General features: G+C 42.8%; 1 protein-coding gene across 1 annotated transcript; it reads right to left on the reverse strand.

Moving 5' to 3' along the window:
- Nucleotides 1-12,472: 12,472 nt before the first annotated feature.
- On the reverse strand, nt 12,473-12,862 carry LOC149473361 (putative CENPB DNA-binding domain-containing protein 1). Its single transcript, XM_089681486.1, has one exon. It carries the CDS (start codon nt 12,860-12,862, stop codon nt 12,473-12,475), a length of 390 nt encoding a protein of 129 aa, XP_089537612.1.
- Nucleotides 12,863-19,383: the final 6,521 nt, after the last annotated feature.

The raw sequence follows: 19,383 nt of genomic DNA on the forward strand, positions 1-19,383 counted from the left end.
TTTTGGTGGTATTTAATCACCATTGGGGATTTTATTTTTTGCTATATAAATGAAATAATACCAAACATTTTGGAAAAAAAATAGTTTTGCTTAGAGTTTGTTATAAAATTTTACAAATAAATAATCTTTCTATATAAATGTATATAATTTTTGGGGTCAAAATAATCCAAAACAGTGTATATTATTTAGTCTGTGTGAAAGTTATACAAAGTCTACAAACTATGTGATATATATCTGAAAACTGAGTCCCTAAAATTCCACACACTGGTATGGGGTATAGTAGTGATCAGGACATTGGTATGAGGTATGGTGGTGCTCAGGTCACTGGTATGGGGTATGGTGATGATCAGGACACTGGTATGGTGCATGGTGGTGATAAGGACACAGGTATGGGATATAGCGATGATCAGGACCCTGATATGGTGTATGGCAGTGATCAGGACACTGTTATGGCATATGGGGTGATCAGAACACTGGTATGGGGTAAGCTGGTAATCGGGACACTGGTATGGCATATGGGGTGATCAGAGCGCTGTTATCGAGTGTGGTGTTGATCAGGATGCTGGAATGGCATATGGGGTGATCAGAAAACTAATATGGGGTACAGTGGTATAGTGGTGATCAGGACACTGGTAAGGGGTATAGCGATGATCAGGACCCTGATATGGTGTATGGCAGTGATCAGGATGCTGGAATGGCATATGGGGTGATTATTATTATTATACAGTATTTATAAAGCGCCAATAGTTCGCTCAGCGCTGTACATTACAAAGAGGGACAGAACATGTGACAGAACAATACCAATACAATGCAAAACATGAGGGGATTGAGGGCCCTGCTCTTTTGAGCTTACAATCTAGGAGGGAGGGGATGGTGGCACAGGAGGAGATAGCTGTGGGGGATGGAGTGGTAGGAAGAGTGGAGGTCGGCAAGTTAGCAGGGGGTGGGGTAGGCGTCCCTGAAGAGATGGGTTTTCAGGGTGCGCCTAAAGGAGAGGAGAGTAGGTGATAATCTGATGGGTTGGGGCAGGGAGTTCCAGAGGATGGGTGACACCCTGGAGAAGTCCTGGAGGCGGGCATGGGAGGAGGAGACCAGGGAACTAGAGAGAAGGAGGTCTTGTGAGGAGCGGAGTGTGCGTGCTGGGTGGTACTTGGATATTAGGTCAGTAATGTAGTTCGGGGCAGTATGGTGGACAGCTTTGTACGTCAGCATTAGGATTTTGAATTTGATCCGTTGCGCAATCGGAAGCCAGTGGAGGGATTGGCAGAGGGGGGTGGCGGAGACAGAGCGGTTGGAAAGGTGAATGAGTCTGGCAGCCGTATTCAGGATCGACTGAAGCGGGGATAGCCAGCAACGAGGCAGGCCAGTGAGGAGGGAGTTGCAGTAGTCGAGTGGTGATATGATGAGGGAGTGGATGAGCTGTTTAGTGGTTTCTGGGGTTAGGAACGTGCGTATTTTGGCGATGTTGCAGAGGTGGAGTCTGCATGAGTTTGTTAAAGATTTGACTTGGGGTTGAAAGGATAGGTTGGAGTCCAGAATGACACCAAGTACTCTGGCCTGCAGGGCGGGTTTGATGGTAGCGTTGTTGGATGTGACGGAGAAGTCAATGGGGGGTGGTGTCCGGGCTGGGGGGAAGACAAGAAACTCGGTTTTGGAGAGGTTCAGTTTAAGGAAGTGGAGTGACATCCAGTCTGATATGTCGCTCAGTAGGTGTGTGATTCGGGCTGAGACCAAGGGGGTGAGGTGGGGGGTTGAGAGATAGATTTGTGTGTCGTCGGCATAGAGGTGGTAGTTGAAGCCGTGAGAGTGTATGAGTTGGCCAAGGGAGGAGGTATAGATGGAGAAGAGAAGGGGCCCAAGGACAGAGCCTTGAGGGACCCCAACAGAGAGGGGGAGTGAGGGGGAGGTGGTAGCATTATAGGTAACGCTGAAGGAGCGTTGTGACAGGTAGGATGAGAGCCAGGAGAGAGCAGAATCTCTGAGGCCGAGGGAGTGTAGTTTTTTGAGGAGGAGGGGGTGGTCGACTGTGTCGAAGGCCGCAGAGAGGTCAAGGAGTAGGAGCATTGAATAGTGGCCATTAGCTTTGGCGGTTAGAAGGTCGTTGGAGAGTTTGAGTAAGGCAGTTTCGGTGGAGTGTAGGGGACGGAAGCCGGACTGTAGGGGATCGAGGAGGTTGTTGTCGTTGAGGTGAGAGCATAGGCGGGTGTAGACTAGGTGCTCGAGGAGTTTAGATGTAAATGGGAGCAGGGAGATGGGTCTGAGATGGGGTATGGCGGTGATCAGGATGCTGAAATGGCCTGCTGCACCACGTGTATAATTCAAGTGTTACCTCTGCAAACAAATGTTAAAATAAATGGTGAGCACATGCACTATTTCTAGTAGTGGTTAAAAGCATGCTATATTGTAGATCCCATAATAGCAAAAACATAACTGCTCAATCATTTCACCAAGCCTGGTCTTACCCATATTGATTTTCAATTCAAAATAAATACTACTTGCATAATCTATTGGTCGGTCAATACTGCAAGGGAGCATTAGTAGGAGAGGCAATCTGAAGATGTTCTTGCTGAATATCATCCTGCATGCTGCAAATATAATACGGATGTCTTTTTTGGAAGAGAACTTTATGCAGGCTTGCATTTATTACAACTAAATTGGATAATGATAGTGATACATAATATATACAAAGTGTCTCCTGGCAACCCTCCCCATACACCTTTTTTTTATGAAATCTAATGGAGTAGACAACAATATATTTAATTTACTCATTTATATGGCACCAACATATTCTCAAACACACAAAAATCATTCCCTGCCCATTAAAATAGTTTAAACGCATTAAGGCCAGCTTGGTTTAAAACCATTTAAACTTTCTATGTCTTAAGAACACATAGTACAAGTGCCATCCCTGGCAGTAATTGAATGTTTCAAGATAGTACTAAAACCACCACCTAAGTTCAAAAAGTTTTAGTTGTTATAATACCATATCCTGGTATTGGGCAAAGCTTGTTTTAAATTGTTTGAAACACAGTACAACTTTTACATATTTAACCATACAACACTGTTAATCCTAGGAGAGGCAACAGTTGCAGGAGAACAGTAAAAGTTAACTTTAAAAATTATAATTTCTGCAAGTTTCTATCGAAGTTCAATGTAAAGTCACTTTAAACTATGAAACATTATGGAATCTGAACTGTGTATTATCACACGATTTTACTATTTCCAATTCTTTTGACTAAATGTATTTTTTAATAGAAAAAAAACAGGACACATATTACGGGCTATATAGTTACACATATTATGATGTACAATTGTATCACTTTTGATATACAGTAATCCAGACAATTCATGCAGTTATAGTTTGGGGTAGTTGACCTTTGGGGATGGTTTCTGATGAGATGTTGCCTGTAAAGGTCTCCTCCATTTCTAGTTTTTCTTTTTGTTAGACACTCTAGGGAGGCACAGCTAGCGGTGTTGGGGGTGATAGGGACTAGTGCACCTTTGTTGAATGGAGTGTGAAAGCAAAGGATTAGGAAGGGAACAAGAAAATAAAGAGAGAAATAAAGATAGAAAAGAGAAGGGGGGGGACGGAGGGACAGATTGTCAAGCAGATAAGTCATAGAATTTTGGTGGGGGATTTTGGTTTTTACATTTCTGTTCGTAGTGTAAGTGGACTCTGTGTTCCACTGAATTAGAGAATCCAGTCTAATAGCAGCATATCTTCTGGAACTTTTGAGGTGTCCCTTTGATGTAGTGGATGGTCTGTTTACTATTTCTTTGACCATATTGGGATTGAAAACACGATGTGTATTTATTCTTATCCACTAGATGGCAGGCTATTCCTTATTGTTTTCAGTAAAAGTGTTTTTTTTTCTTAATTACACTATCTTTCTAAGCATAAATATAGGTTCTGTTTGTTAGTACACATGAATCTGCTATTTACCAGCGATTTTATTTAAAAGTTTGATAGAACATGATGATTGGAAAACATTGATTATCCCTGATGAAGTTTACTTTTGATTATAACCTTTCCTCCAATCTCTGATCTGTCTACAAGATTTTAAAGAGCTGCCAATATGTTCATTAATTTCGGCTCACCCACTGTGATAAGCCCCATCAGCCAGTAAGGCATGCTGGTGATTGATGGGTAGTAGTTCTTCAGGCAGGCCGGGCTTATATATGCCAAACCAGATGGTGCATTATAATGCATTTTCATTTTTGCACACTAAAACAGGCAAACCATATACACGTTGAGGTATGTAGTATTGTAAAAATAGTGCATGTCCGTAAAATAAGCATTAGGATGCCTTGGCAGCTCTTTCAAAATAACTGGGCTGTTGTAACAGAAAACATGTTACTTTTGATGTGCACTCAATAATGCAATGCAACAGTCTGAACGGGCACTAAACACTGCTTGAAGCTTGGTGAAGGCCTGAAATAGAGACAGCAGTCACATAAAAGATGTACTGTATATTCAACACTCCCAGGGCATAGACTATGCATATGTTGATATCAGATGAGACCCCCAAAAGAGAACATTTTGGATACTTAGGCTTTAGCAGAGTTTCTCAAAGGGAGCCTGGAAAGGTCCTGTTCAGGGTTTACAGATCTCCTAGGCTCCTCTACCTTTTTAGATATGTCTGATTCTCTGCCCAGTTTGGGTTTTACTACTCTCCCTTTTGGCAATTTAGGTTCACCTGGAATGCAGATTCAGTGCTCTAGAGTCTGGGGAACAGACAAGCTGGGGTTTATTTACTAAAGCTGGAGAGTCCAAAATCAGACTCCCTTCTGCATAGAAACCAATCAGCTTCCAGGTTTCATTGCCAAAGCTTCATTGAACAAGCTGAGGTTAGAAGCTGATTGGTTTCTATGCAGAAGGGAGTCTGATTTTGGACTCTCCAGCTTTAGTAAATAAACCCCGCTGTGTCCATGAGAGCTGCAAAGTTGGTGGAAGTTGTAAATTTGTATGACAAGACTGACAATCATTAGGCTTGCACAGCCTGCTATTTAGGATGTGGATTTTGTATAGTTATTGCCGTGACAAGGCTAGGATTTTGTTTTGGAGCTTTTGCCTTGTTTATTTTGTGGAATACTGTACAGCACCTGTAAATGGACTTGTAAATAGCACCAATAAACACAGCACTGTTTGTCACTACATCATTGGACTGGTATCTGTGCCTGAAAGTGCGCTCACTCCAGGGAGATTTGACCCTGCTACCTATCCCCAGCTCACAATAGTTAAAGTGATTTTGAAGGGTTAAATTTTGAAAAGAAAAAATAACAAACATGTCTATTCTTACCTGCTGTGTGCAGTGGTTTTGCACACAGCAGCCCATATCCTCCACTTCTTGGGTCCTCTGCCAGCTCTCCTTGCCCCCCCACCTCCTGTCAGATGCCCCCACAGCAAGCAGCTTGCTGTGGGGGCACCAGAGTATATGCACTTCCCAGCCTCTGCTTCGTGTGTCCATTCACACAAGGAGCCACGGCTCAGCCCCCTCTTTCTTCTCATTGGCTCAGTGACTGTAATTGACAGCAGCGGGAGCCAATGGCTCTTGTTGCTGTCTCAGACAATGAGGAGAGGGAGTTCTGGGATAGCTGAGACTCCAGTGGATGGAGAGAGGCTTAGGTGAGTATTAGGGGAGGGCTGGGGGGGATGCTGCACAGAGAAGGTAAAAAACTTTGAGCCTTTACAACCACTTTAACTGTAAGATGCATTGAGGGGAATTTATCAAACCTTCTGTCTTCTGCTTGTTCAGTTAGACTTGGAAAAGGAAAGATAGAAGTGGATTGGTTACTATGCATAAATGAGTAACAGCGGGGTATGTTCTATTCATCTTTGTGGCACCTTCTCAGGCCTCATCCCTAGGTTGACCTCCTCCTTGAAGCTCATTTTTAATGTTTTGTTTATTGTCTGCCTTTGTATGTTTTCTTTGTTTTTGTCTCATTATATTCCTCTACCCTACTTTTTATTTTCCAGTTCTGTGTATTGAAGTAATGTACCTCACCTCTAGTTGTCCAAGGTGTTCTCTGTGTCTTAGAAGCTACAACATCCTTTAGACCACTTATTACTGTTTTTATGTTAGGGATTCATTATTTTTGTATGCAAGTTAATTCATTCTTCCTGTCAGTATATCTGCTTGCTCATACATCCCGTACGAGGAAGCAGATATACTTACAGAGCTGCAGGAGACCTGTATGGCACCAGCGATATTCTGATCACTGCTGCAATTGTTTACAAGTTCCTACAGACAAAAATAATGAATGTACATTTTTGTACCTGAAAAAAAATGTGCAATTAATATTGTTTTTTAAAAAGGTGAACTTATACTTTAACATGTGCTTGGCTGGACACTGATAGAAGTCACAAGACTGCTCTAACTACTGATGAGAAAAGGTATTTAGCAGTTTATAATTACTAAAATAATTGCCCTTCCATGTTGTGTGTACTGTGGGAGACCAGATATAGTGAATGCAGGGTTCTGGGTTTTGTAACACTTTAATGTAAAACTTGTGTTTTTTTTTTCTTTTTTTTTTGCGCAGATGCTCAATTCTGACTTGAGATAAGCAGTGTACAGCAGGTCAGCAGGGCTGAGCGCAGGAGATCCAGGAGGGAACAGTACAGGGGGGCAAGAAGAGCACAGCACAGTACAGGGGGCAGGAGGGAACAGTACAGGGAGGCCAAGAGAGTACAGCACAGTACAGGTGGCCAGGAGGGAACAGTACAGGGGGGGGGGAGGGGAGGGAACAGTATATGAGAGCCAGGAGGGAACAGTATGGGAGGCAGGAGGAAACAGTATGGGGGGGTCAGAAGGGAATATTATCGCATGGGGGGCAAAGAGAACTGTATAGGGGGCTAGGAGAGAACAGGGAAGGGGGCCAGGAGGGAACAGTATAGCACAGGGGGGCCAAGAGAGAACAGGATAGGGGGCAGGAGGGAACAGTATAGCACAGCAGTAAACCGGAAGAGCACAATACTGGGATCTGTAGTGGTTTTCCTTATGCAGATTAACTCAGGGAAGATGCTGGATCATATGCTGATTCTCACCTGCCTTCCTTTCTTGTCCCTCCTGAGTGATTTCACACACAGGAACCTGGGATGGACAGGAGGGGAGGGCCGGCTGGGATTGGCACACAACAGTGAGGCAAGTTGTTTATCTCAGCATTCTGCAGCCTGTTAGCTATGTGGGGATGCAATCCACCATTCATCTGCTTGTGGTGAACAGGTAAATCCAGGCAAAACTCTTGGGGTTCTCTCATGGAACCCTACTCTGATTGGGAAACACTGGTTTAGAAGGTGAATCCTCTTCCTTTGGCAAAAGAAGCACCGGTTTGTTAATAGGCCTGATGTAGAATCACTCGGATCTTTCCTTAAATACCTTGACCTCTACTTTCTGAGCCTTTTCATTGTTACTTGGTACAATTTTTGCTATGAGATCCATAGGGCAGTAGTTGCGGTGGGCATTCTTTTCTTTCAAGAGGACTATTTCGGCAACTTGTAGGTTGGGTTTGCTAGCCATTTGCCATGACCTTGATGGCTGCACAGGTACTCCTTCTTCCAACAACGCCAAAAGACATTGGAAAGGTACTGAACCTGTTTTCACTGTCATCTATGAACATTAGTTATGGGCGGTTCTGTGCTTAATCTATCAGCTGGGAGCTATGCCATTTCTTTCTGTTGGTGTCTTCCTTGTAACGTTTTACAAGTGACACAATTGTGAAGGATGGGGTACATGCATCTTCTTATTCCAACGATCCAAAAACCTGCAGATTTTACTGCTCCTTCTGTAAAATGCCATCCTTGGTGCTGAACTTGGTCATATTGATGTTAAACCAGCAGTGCAGTTATGTGATGTTGACCTGGAACAATAAGGGGATTCTGTTATTCACTGAACAGATTAGACTTCCTTTGTGACCTCCAACTCGAAGTAACTTGTGTTCAATAATTGGGTTCATTTTGTAGTGCAGATTATCCTTAGAAAGGTTGAGTCCCTTTAATATGTTATCAATCTCCTTTGAGTACACTTCATGCTAAACACATTGAATGATGACTTTTTCTGCTGCTGAGTTTTGATCAGTGTGGAAGGCCCTTTACAGATGTGCCATGCATGGCACTTATTATGGTCCTCAGTATTGGTTGCAAATTGATGAGCAACATGGATAAGTTGTGTGATAGCTCATACAACAGACCACGTGAAAAAAAAAAAACATTCAGAATGCTGAGAACTCAGCCTCATCTTTGATTTCACAGAGGTGTTGGGTGTAACAGTATTAGCTCTGATTTATTTATCAGACTCAGGATTAATCAGTTAAAATATGGAATTGGTGTGAATTGTGAATGGTTTGTCGTTGTTACTATCAGAACCTGAGGAAGTTGTTGTCTTCTCAAATGATGAAACAGTGGAACATTTGCTGAAAGTAGACAAAAACAGTGAGCTGGAGCAAAAGTCCCATAAGGTTGTTGTTCAGATTAGACCCAGTGAGAAGGACATTGTTGAGGGAAACACCTTCATACCGAGCACTTGAGTCAAAGACCACCCATCGGATCTGGCTTGCGAGGATAGTACACACAAAAGCATGGGAGGTACCAACATTCCTCTTCTGAGCACAGGCTCAGCATGATCTCTTTCAAACACCTACTGCATAAAGTCAGCAAAATGTTTTTTATCTCAGGTTTTTTGTTCAGGAGACATTGTAAAGAAGTAAAATGTGCTTCTGCATGCTGCACATTATTTGGTAGTTTCTTTCCTCTCTCTGTCGGTTGGAATCTGGCTGCACTGGATGAGAGCAGGTAATGGTATTTCTACACTGCTTTTTAGGGGAGCTCCTACAAGACCAGTGGCTCTCCTGTCTGAAACGTCTATAATGCCAGAACAAATGCCCAGGGTATATGTTAAAGCATCTCCTATTATGCTTAACAGGTCAAAAATTGATCTGGCAGGAGATCTGTTACTCTGATCATCTAGAATAGCATGCTTACAGCTTATTCATGTTTACCACTGGGGTGTACATAAACAAAGCATATTTTGGCACATGATGTGTCATGGAGTCCTTCTCCACAGGCATCTGTACATATAGAGAAAATTGGAGTATGAGACACTATTGGTGTGTGCTCTGCCATGCTTTGCCTCAGGAGGATTACCTGTAGAAGAATGGGAATGTCTTGAAATGAACTGCTTGCACGTGATCATCACTGTCACATTCTATGCACTTATAGTAGCCTTACAGTCTTTAGCACGGTGTTCTGTGGAAGCACAGCATTTGAAGCAAATCCCAGATGTCTTTAAAAGCTCTGTGCATTCATGCAAGTGTTTCTTTCTGAAGCCAATACATTTCCTAAGAGGGTGTGGTTTGTTATGTATGGGACATTGGCAGTTTGGGTTCTCGATTTTCATGTTCTCATCGGTCTTTTCAGGGAATGTAGTAGGTGCATATAGAATATCAGTCATTTTCACAGACCCTGGACCCCTGTGGTTTCTGAGTAGAATGCATGAGCCTGAAGGTCTTGAAGTAGGTGGACCGAGATGGTTGGACTCCCCAAAACAGAAACCTGGATCATACTTAGTATCTGCAAACCTCCTAATAAATTTGCAGAATTAGGAAATGGGAAGAAATCAAACATTTTTTTCTTCCTTCTACCTTGATCTAAGTGTTTCCCATTTTTCCTGTATACCATAAGGCAACAATTGTGTTGAACCCATGAGTGGTATCTATGTAACTGAGGCCAAGTAGGTGGGTATCAGACTTGGTGAGATAAAGCTCCAAGAGAAAGACACTGAGCTCTTGAAACCTTAGAATGTCTCTGCTAGATATTTTTGGAAGCTTTTCAACCTTGTAGCCTCCCTAGCGGTCTGATCATGTCCATATTTCTGTGCTCAAAGCGGTACATTTTTTGCATGGAAATATGTAGTTTTTTTATTGTAGGCCTGTAATTTTTAGGAATAACTCACTGAAATCTGTCCAAACAAGAGTCTAGTAAACATCCCGGGTATGATAAAATTTGAAACACAAAATCATAAATTATAATTTAATAAATAATCATAAAAAATAATAATATAATAATAATAAATTTAATTAAATAATATACTCAAATCAAACTGAAATTTGAAATAGAGCGCCAGTTCGCACATCACTGAGCAAAGTCGCAAAATCGCTTTCAGTGTCTGATGACGAATTTCCCCACAAATCATTATCACTCAATTCTGCAAGTAGTTCTAATTTACTATCGCTGTTCTCTAGCTGGTCTAAAACCGCTTTTGACCTAAAGGGACGCTTTTTGGACGCCATGGACGTTTCTCAGTTTCAAGGCAGAAAGAACAGTGCAGGCAGGGCACAGGACAAAGCACTAGGGACAAAATGTATGTGAAATGGTTTGATACAGTAATGTTTTACTATGTGATTTTAGTGAATTTAGTGAATGTCACTTTTAAAATTTTCGAATTTCCCGCCAGTTCCGTCCCCCGTACGTCCTGACATCGCAGGGAACAGAACCCGGAAGACAGATGACGGCTTCGGCCGGAGGACATTGCCAGGGACACTACAGGGGGGACATCGCGAGAGCACAGGACAAGGTAAGTGCAGAAGAGATCCCGGAGCAACGCTGCAAGGTATTTCCGAGTGTAGCTCGGGGTTACCGCTTGTGGTGCTGAAACTTTACCCCGAGCTACACTCGGGAATACCTCCAGAGAGGTTAAATAAAGCATCCTCAATGGCTTCTGAAGCTATTCTAAGTCTGTCCTAAGCAGCATTAAGACCTGAGGCAGGGTTGTCAATGTGAACAGTCTTTTGGTATCTGAGTTCCGTTTCGGGAGAACGTTCATAAGTTGGATTCGTTCATAAGCCTGACAAAGTGAGATTTATACACCTTTGATACAAATATAAAAAGTAAAGCTTAGAAAAACAAACACACACAAAAATACTGTAAGTAAACTATTTTTACTTTTACAGTTACCTTAAAATGGCGGTACAGTACAGTACAACAACTGCCATATAGGGGATTGAGTGAACTGACAAGAAGAGAGTTACTAACTGGAGGAGGGAGGGTAGGTGGGAAATGGTGAAGCTGAAGGATCATCAGCAATAGGAGATGGAGGGAAAGATGGAATTGGCCCACACCTGATGTTGATGGAGCTGAAGGATCATCAGCAATAGGAGATGGAGGGCAAGATAGAATTTCACTCACACCTGATGTTGATGACAGAGGTTTTTTGATGGATTAAATTCTGTCCTCTTGAAAAATGATCCAGTGATGTCTGAGAAGTAGCTCTTTTTTTCTTATCATAAATGACTCTGTAGCATTGGATGGCATTCTGAATGGCTGCTGCAACCTTTGTGTATCATTCTATGTTGGGGTCCTGTGCCTCAAAAATTAACAGTGTCTCTTCAAATATAAAAAATCCCTTTTCCATTCTCTGTGTTGTGAATTTCTTTGGTTCTTCAGTTACATCTTCCTTTTGGCTCTCTTCATCTTTTCGCTTGGTCTCTAATTCCATCAGGCCCTCATTAGTAAGCTCCTCTTCTTGCAGAGCAAGGAGTTCAATGATGTTGTCCTCTTGCAGATCTAGCTCCAGTTTCTTGCTAAGGGTCATTAAGTTGCTGAAGATATCTTTGGACTCCTTACCCATCTTCTCAAGTCCATGAACTTCATGAACAAACTGCGGGCAAAGGTTCTTCCAAACCCTATTCATGGTAACAGCCAGAACCTCATGCCAAGCAAAGTTGATGTTTTTTATGGCCTTATAGATGTTATAGTCCTTCCAAGATTGTCACAAGGTTGTTCCTGTTTCATGAATTGCCTTCACTGCCTCACAAAAAGTGTGATGTAAATAGTATTTCTTAGAAGTCGCAATAACTCCTTAGACCATAGGTCGGATGAGTATTCGGTGGCAGATGCACTACTTTGACGTTGGGATGAAAGTCATCCATGAATTGGGGGTGACCCGGTGCATTGTCAAGCAGAAAAAGTATGTTGAATGGGATATTTTTCTCCAAACAATATTTCTCTATCTGTGGAATAAAGTGGTGGAAAAAACAGTCCTGAAAAATGGCCTGTGTAACCCAGGCTTTGGAGTTACTCTTCCACACAGCAGGTAGAGAGCCCTTGGCTATGATTTTGAGGGCTCTTGAGTTCTCTGAATGGTAAACTAAAAGAGGCTTTAGTTGCATATCGCTGGAAGCATTGCCATCAAACAACAGAGTAAGTCTTTCCTTTGCTGCTTTGAAGCCTGGCATCACCATTTCCTCTGTACTGATGTAACTTTATTCTGGCATACTCTTCCAGTACAGTCCTGTCTCATCAATGTTAAAAGCCTGTTGGGGTAAATAAGCACCTTCATGAATACTTTCTCTAAGTGTTTCTGGAAATTCTTGGGCAGCTATGGTATCTGCACTTGCAGCCTCACCACTTACTTTTATGTTGTGAAGGTTGGCTCTAGCCTTGAATCTGTTAAACCATCCATGGCTGGCAGTATAAGATTCACCCCGTTTTTTTCTTTAAGTCTTCAAACAGGCTTTTAGCTTTTTCTTGAATAAGCATTAAGCTGAGTGGGACTAGACGCTGATGCTGATCCTGCATCCACACACTGAGAAGTTTCTCCATCTCCTCTATCATTTTAACACGCTTTTTAGATATTATTATTGACTTCATTAGCATAGCAGACTTCACATGTTCCATGATCTTGGCCTTATTCTTTAGAATTTTGCCAGTGGTTGAATGATTCATGTTATAAGAATAAGCTATGTCTACCATCTTTTCGCCTTGGTCCAATCTCTCAAGTATTTTCACTTCTTTTTCCATGGTTATTGCTTTGTGCTTCCTAACAGTCCCCTCCACATCACCACTGCTTTTCCTCTTGCTTCTGAACATCCTGGGCTCTGATTGAGCACTGTACTACTGTACACTATCGCACTGTACAGAAAGCACACTGCAGCAAAAATGTGACAATGTGCAACAGACATGTGAGCTACTTTCATGATTTGTTCGCATCTACAAATGTTCGTAATGCGAGGTCCATTCGTATATGTGAAAGTTTGCAACTCTGATGTTCGTAGGTCAGGGACTTACTGTATTCAGCGAACTGAGGACCTATCCACCTAATAAGCAGATCTAGTTCTTATTATTTATTTCAGTTACTTATATAGTGCTCTCAATTTACACAGCACTTTGCATACAGTTTCTCACAGAAGTGAGTACACCCCTTACATTTTTGTAAATATTTTATTATATCTTTTCATGTGAGAACACTGAAGAAATTACACTTTGCTACAATGTAAAGTAGTGAGTGTACAGCTTGTATAACAGTGTAAATTTGCTGTCCCCTCATAATAACTCAACACACAGCCATTAATGTATGTGAAATTAACCCACGCCTAAAAACCCTTTAAATTTATATGTAATCCAAATAATTAATGCTGCTATTCATAAGGTAAACAAATCACCAAACATAAAAATAACATTACAGCACAAAAATTAAACAAACAATAGTGATTATATCAACAGTGTGAGATAATAAAAAAATAATAAAAAGTCCACTGTCCCAAATAAACCGTGATACAGTGTTCCAGTCAAAGAAATGATGCAAGAAAAAACCAAATGTGTTCCTTAACCGCCTCTTGCCTGCCATATAAGGAAATGACAGGCGCAAGGTGGTTCTCTTGTTCTGGGAGGACGTCATATGATGTGAGTGCATGTGATCAACACAGAGCCAATTAGCACTGTCCAGATAGAGGTCAGGGGTCCTGCATCCTCCTACAGGAGAATGAAAACTCCACCTGCAAGCTGTAACCAGTACTCTGCTGGACACTGATAGAAGTCACAAGACTGCTATATACTGCTGATGAGCAAAGGTATTTAGCAGTTTATATTTACTATTAAAATTGCATTTCCATTTTCTGTGTACTGTGGGAGATCAGATATAGTGAATGCAGGGTCCTGGGTTTAGTAACTCTTTAAGGCAGGGGTTAAAATTTCTAGTCCAGTTCTACTAGCCGGTCACAAAACTTACTCTCCACCAGTTGCCCCACCCAACCTTGCCCAGGTCTGCCCCCAACCCCACCCCCGGCCCGCCCCAAACCCCACCCCGGCCCACCCCCAACCACGTCCCCTTAAAGCTTATGAAATTAAATTTTTCTTTAGAATAAATAGTCCAAAATATAAAACTGTACACAGTAATGTATATCCCAGCTCCTCTGTACTCCATTATAGTGATATGACATGTATACAGTAATGTATATCCCAGCTCCCCTGTACTCCGTTATAGTGATATGACGTGTATACAGTAATGTATATCCCAGCTCCCCTGTACTCCGTTATAGTGATATGACGTGTATACAGTAATGTATATCCCAGCTCCCCTGTACTCCATTATAGTGATATGACATGTATATAGTAATGTATATCCCAGCTCCCCTGTACTCCATTATAGTGATTTGACATGTATACAGTAATGTATATCCCAGCTCCCCTGTACTCCATTATAGTGATTTGACATGTATACAGTAATGTATATCCCATCTCCCCTGTACTCCATTATAGTGATATGACATGTATACAGTATGTATATCCCAGCTCCCCTGTACTCCATTATAGTGATTTGACATGTATACAGTAATGTATATCCCAGCTCCCCTGTACACCATTATAGTGATATGACGTGTATACAGTAATGTATATCCCAGCTCCCCTGTACACCATTATAGTGATATGACGTGTATACAGTAATGTATATCCCAGCTCCCCTGTACTCCATTATAGTGATATGACATGTATACAGTAATGCCACAGAAGCCGGAAACCGGAAGTTGTAAACTGGAAATCGGCTTCACAATGAGGCTTGGAGCGCAGGTGCAGTCGCTCCATGCTTCATCTGTGCAAAAAAAAGTCCAAACCCCTCAAACACAAGATGTACAAAGAAAAAGTTTAAGGAGTAAAGATAAGAGAAAGACAAAAAATAATAAGGAGGTTCAACCACTATAGCCACGATCACTTTAAGTAATATAGTTCTAAATTTCTCTGGTTATGAGATGGGTCCACAAGAGCTAGCAATTCTCTTGAGTGGCCTATGATTTGTACCTACTTTTATCTATGTTGATTGATGTGAATAATTTTGCATATAAATTAACCTTGTAAAAAAGCTTTCTTGACTGACTCCATGCAGCATATGTTTGGGGTAACTCCGCCCTCACTTCTACCCCATAGGACCCTACTCCCATAAATTTGAGGCAGAGACAGAGACCATGTTCCTTTTTTGTCCTTCTCATGGGACCTATCAAGATTTCCTTGTCTTACCTTCATTGGTTTGGTTTACTGATGTTTTCCTGACGGCTCCATGTCAGCACAGCTGGGTGAGGCCCTGCCCACCCCCTGCCTGATCAGGATGTAACTCAATACATTTTTGGCCCTTCTCAGCCTAGGCGTTTCTTTTTCTTGCTCCAGCAATCAGGACAGGTGAAGTCCCCCCTCCAACCTAGTCTAAATGCTGGCTGTCCATCCAGAATTGCTCTCAAGATTGGACGCGGTCCCTGTACTCCTCTGTTAACATCAATTTGAGCAGGGAGTCCCACTGCTGGTCCTCGGGGTGGCATCAGGCTGTGGTAAAGTACTGCCGGCTTATGGGATGCTACACCTTTGGTCAGAGTTCCTCGGCGGCAGCTGGCAGGGGTAAACTCCTTCCATGGCGGCTGCTGGGGATGATGGCACAGTGGTATGGAAGAGCTGTGCCACTGTTAGGGGGAGAAGCGCTGATCTCCACACTTTTTACCAGTGCTGCTGGGTCAGTGTGTGCGGGCCAGCATGGAGCACACTCTGTGGTCCGCTCTGAAAATGTGCAAGACCGCTCGGCCAATTGGGAGAGGGGAGGCGGGGCAAGACTTAAGGGAGCCAAAATATAAAGATGCTTCTGGCTGAAGCATCTGGCTGCTATGTGATTTTGTGCTCCTGCAGCTGCCTGTGCCTGCTATTCCCTCTCTCTCCTTCAGGTATGCTTTGCACCTGCAAGGCTGTGCTCTTGTGATTCTACCTGCTGTATTGCTCTGCTTCATGCTCTTGGTTTTTTTTTTACAGCAGTGATAACATGCCCACCCCCTCTAAAGTCCAGTGCTCTCAAAGAAGGTAGGGGAGACATTGTCAGATGCGGATGTTCATTTTGTTGTTTTCCAGTCAATGACTATTTTTCCTTCTTTTTGGCTCCTCAGGGTTTGGTCCTGATCCTTCCCAACTATCAGAATGAGGAGGCTAAGAAAGGAGTAGTAGACGGTCATCTGCAAGAGAAGACCGACATTTCCGGAGAAGAACAGAGGCCTCACGTTCCCTTTCAGCCTCTAGGGCTCAGTGCTCCCTGTGACAGTCACGGTGTCAGACCCCCAGCCCTTCTCACCAACTTGTGACCGAAGGACTAGCCAATCTAAAACCGCGCTGTCACGTGCGTAACAATGCCACGCTCAGCTGCACCCTGCACAAAGATTTTCTAGCTAATGGACCAAAATCTATGTGTTATTGGGTCAGGTTAATTACGCAATTAACCCTTCACACTGCCACCACTGCCTTTTTGTACAGAGAAGAAGGAAACTCACCAATCTTAGCAGTAACACTATGATGTTTGAATAAGCGTCTGGATACACACTGTCAGCGCAGGCAGATGTATCCAGAGGTTTTAAAACACACAGTAGGGCTCTTCAGAGATAGGGATTCTTAGTTTGCGTTAAAGAGCTTTAGAAACAGTTCAACACTTTTCAGAAAATAGGATTTATTACTAAAAAGGTCAAAAGGGTGCAATAAAAATATTTACAGACAAAGATGTAGCCAATATATATATATATATATATATATATATATATATATATATATAAATACAGAGAGCAATACCACAAAAGAGAGATAACAGAAAGAAGTTTAGAGAGGTAGAATACTTGTCGTCAGCCTTGGTTTAAGCAGATCAAGGTCCTGAAAAAAGGGTCCTGTTCTCTGAAGTTGGTTCCTGATGTTAAAAAGGGAGAATTCTTCAACTTAACTCTCTCAGACCTGACAACCTATTTTCTAGTCCACCAGCAGGGTTTCTCCTTAAAGCAGAGAACCAATTGCCTCATTTGGGGAGGGTGTTTAGGCGGGGAACTCTGCTATGACCAAATCCCTCATATGTTTATACCATGGTCAATAATCTTCCATAGGTACATGTAGCATCCTATCCACTGATAGGATAATATGCAGAATCATCTGCTGAACATCTAGATATCAGATATGACATATCTACCTGTGACGGTTAAAGAGATATCGCTTTTCTGCTCTCGGGTAGACGTAATCTAGGGGTGTAAGATATCAGGCAACTCGCATTAAACTGAGCTATCCGAATATATGCTTTGTTCGATTGTATGTATTCCCTATTTTAAGTTATGAAAAGTGGTTTTTAAATGGGATGTATGTTTTACGGCTATTCTGGAATGTGTTTCATGTCCAGCGAAGGACTGGTTTATAGCTTTACGATCATCTCTGTGCGAGAAGCTAACAGACACCTGGGCACCAGCTAATTTGGGATTACAACCATGATGTGTATCCAACTGTGCCTGATGTCCTTGTGAACCCAGCAAACACACACACCACATTCCTGAGGGAGGGGGATTGGAGGGAGAGAGAATGATACAAGATGGGGAATCTTGAGCAAGATGGATGACCGCGTCTATATCTATGTGCACAATTGCTACACTCCCCATCACAATACAGCAGAGATTCACATCATGAGCAACCCAGAACAGGAGGATGCTGGGTATGCCCTAGAAGAGCCATGCCAGGCAATATGGCTTGTGAGTCTTGCTTCAAAGAAGCAACCAAACACCAAGAGCCCGATAAGGCGGAGATGGTATCTCTAATGAAGCAGACATTTGAGGTGACACCAAAGGCTTCAGTCACTCCAGTTTCATCCACCTCTCGCTCCTTGTCTCTGCAGGTGCCGCCAGCTACTCAGGTGATTCCAGAGGCCCAGGAGCCTTCGGCCTCAGATGCGGTTTCCTCGGATGAGGATGAGGGCCATTATGATGATTTTGATTTTGCCTTGGTCCAGCCTTTTGTGAAAGAGATTTGACAGGCTCTGCTTTGGAAAGACACCAGGGAAGAATTGGAGAAGAAGCAGAGGAAGCTTTTCACAAACATGAAAAAGGAGGGAGTGAATTTCCCGTACGTGGAAGAAATTCAGGACATAATTACTTTTGAGTAGATCAAGCAGATAAGAGAATCACTTTCAAGAATCGGTTGGCAAAACTATACCCCTTCAAGTCTGAGAATATTAGGAGTTTGGAGGAGCCTCCAGTGGTGGACAAAGCAATTATGTACCTCGTTAGACACTTAACCCTTCCGCTAGATGATGCAGTGACATTCAGGGACGTGTTGGATAGAAGTGTGGATGTGAATTTTAAAAAGATCTTCACACTTGCTGGTGGGGCGTGTAGACCTTCTATGGCTTTAGAGGCTATTTCAAAGACCATGGAGTCCTGGGTTCAGAAGTCAGAAGTGTCAGTGGGAAGTGACCTGAGCAAAGCCGGGTCTTAGCCTCCTTTGCCAATTTGAAGCTAATGGTTTCTTTTATGGTGGAGGCATCCATTGACCTAATTAAGATGTTGTCCAGGATCATGCTTAATGCAGTAACAGCCAGAAGAGCCCTATGGCTGAGGCCTGGGTGGCGGACCCAGGCTCCAAACAAGGAAGGTGTAAGATACTATTTGAAGGGCAGTCCCTGTTTGGAAATAAATTAAACACTGCTATCACAAAAGCCACAGGGGAGAAATCTGTGTTTATTCCCCAGGATCAGAGGCTGTTTCTCAGAAGAGGGGCAGCATACAAAAATTCACTGGCTTCTATCAGTGGTCCTCAAGGACGCATATTTCCATGTGGCGGTAGCCCCAGTCTTTTCAGAAATTTCTGGGGCAGCTCCAATACCAGTTTGTATGCCTACCCTTAGGGCTGACCACATCACCCAGAGTATTCATGAAGATTCTTCTGGCCCTAGAGGTCACAGGGAATGCGAATATATCACTACTTGGACAACATCCTGCTTCTGAATCAAGACAGAGAGATGCTTCTGTCACTCCGGATGATAACCATGGAGACACTAGAGAACTTTGGATAGTTAATCAACCTGGAGAAGAGTCACCTTGTGCCAGCCCAGAACCTGGTGTACCTAGGCGCAGAAATGACCGCTCTGGCAGCATCAGTGGCATTACCGGAGGACAAGATATCATGCATCCTGAACACGATGTCGACAGCCAAAAAGAGGTTCTACCTTCCAGCAATAGAATGTATGTGGCTGATAGAAATTATGACCTCGGCTATTCCGATTATCAAATGAGCGTAATGGAATTAATGTCCCCTGCAGGTAGGGCTCTTAGAGCAATGGAGATTGG

This window comes from Staurois parvus, unplaced genomic scaffold (genome assembly GCF_062004578.1).
Source record: "Staurois parvus isolate SC_StPar_1 unplaced genomic scaffold, SC_StPar_1.0 ptg000017l, whole genome shotgun sequence".
Classification (NCBI taxonomy): Eukaryota; Metazoa; Chordata; class Amphibia; order Anura; family Ranidae; genus Staurois; species Staurois parvus.

Coding starts and splice junctions, on each gene's coding strand:
- LOC149473361 (XM_089681486.1), bottom strand. CDS start 12,862: ATGTTCAGAAGCAAGAGGAAAAGCAGTGGTGATGTGGAGGGGACTGTT.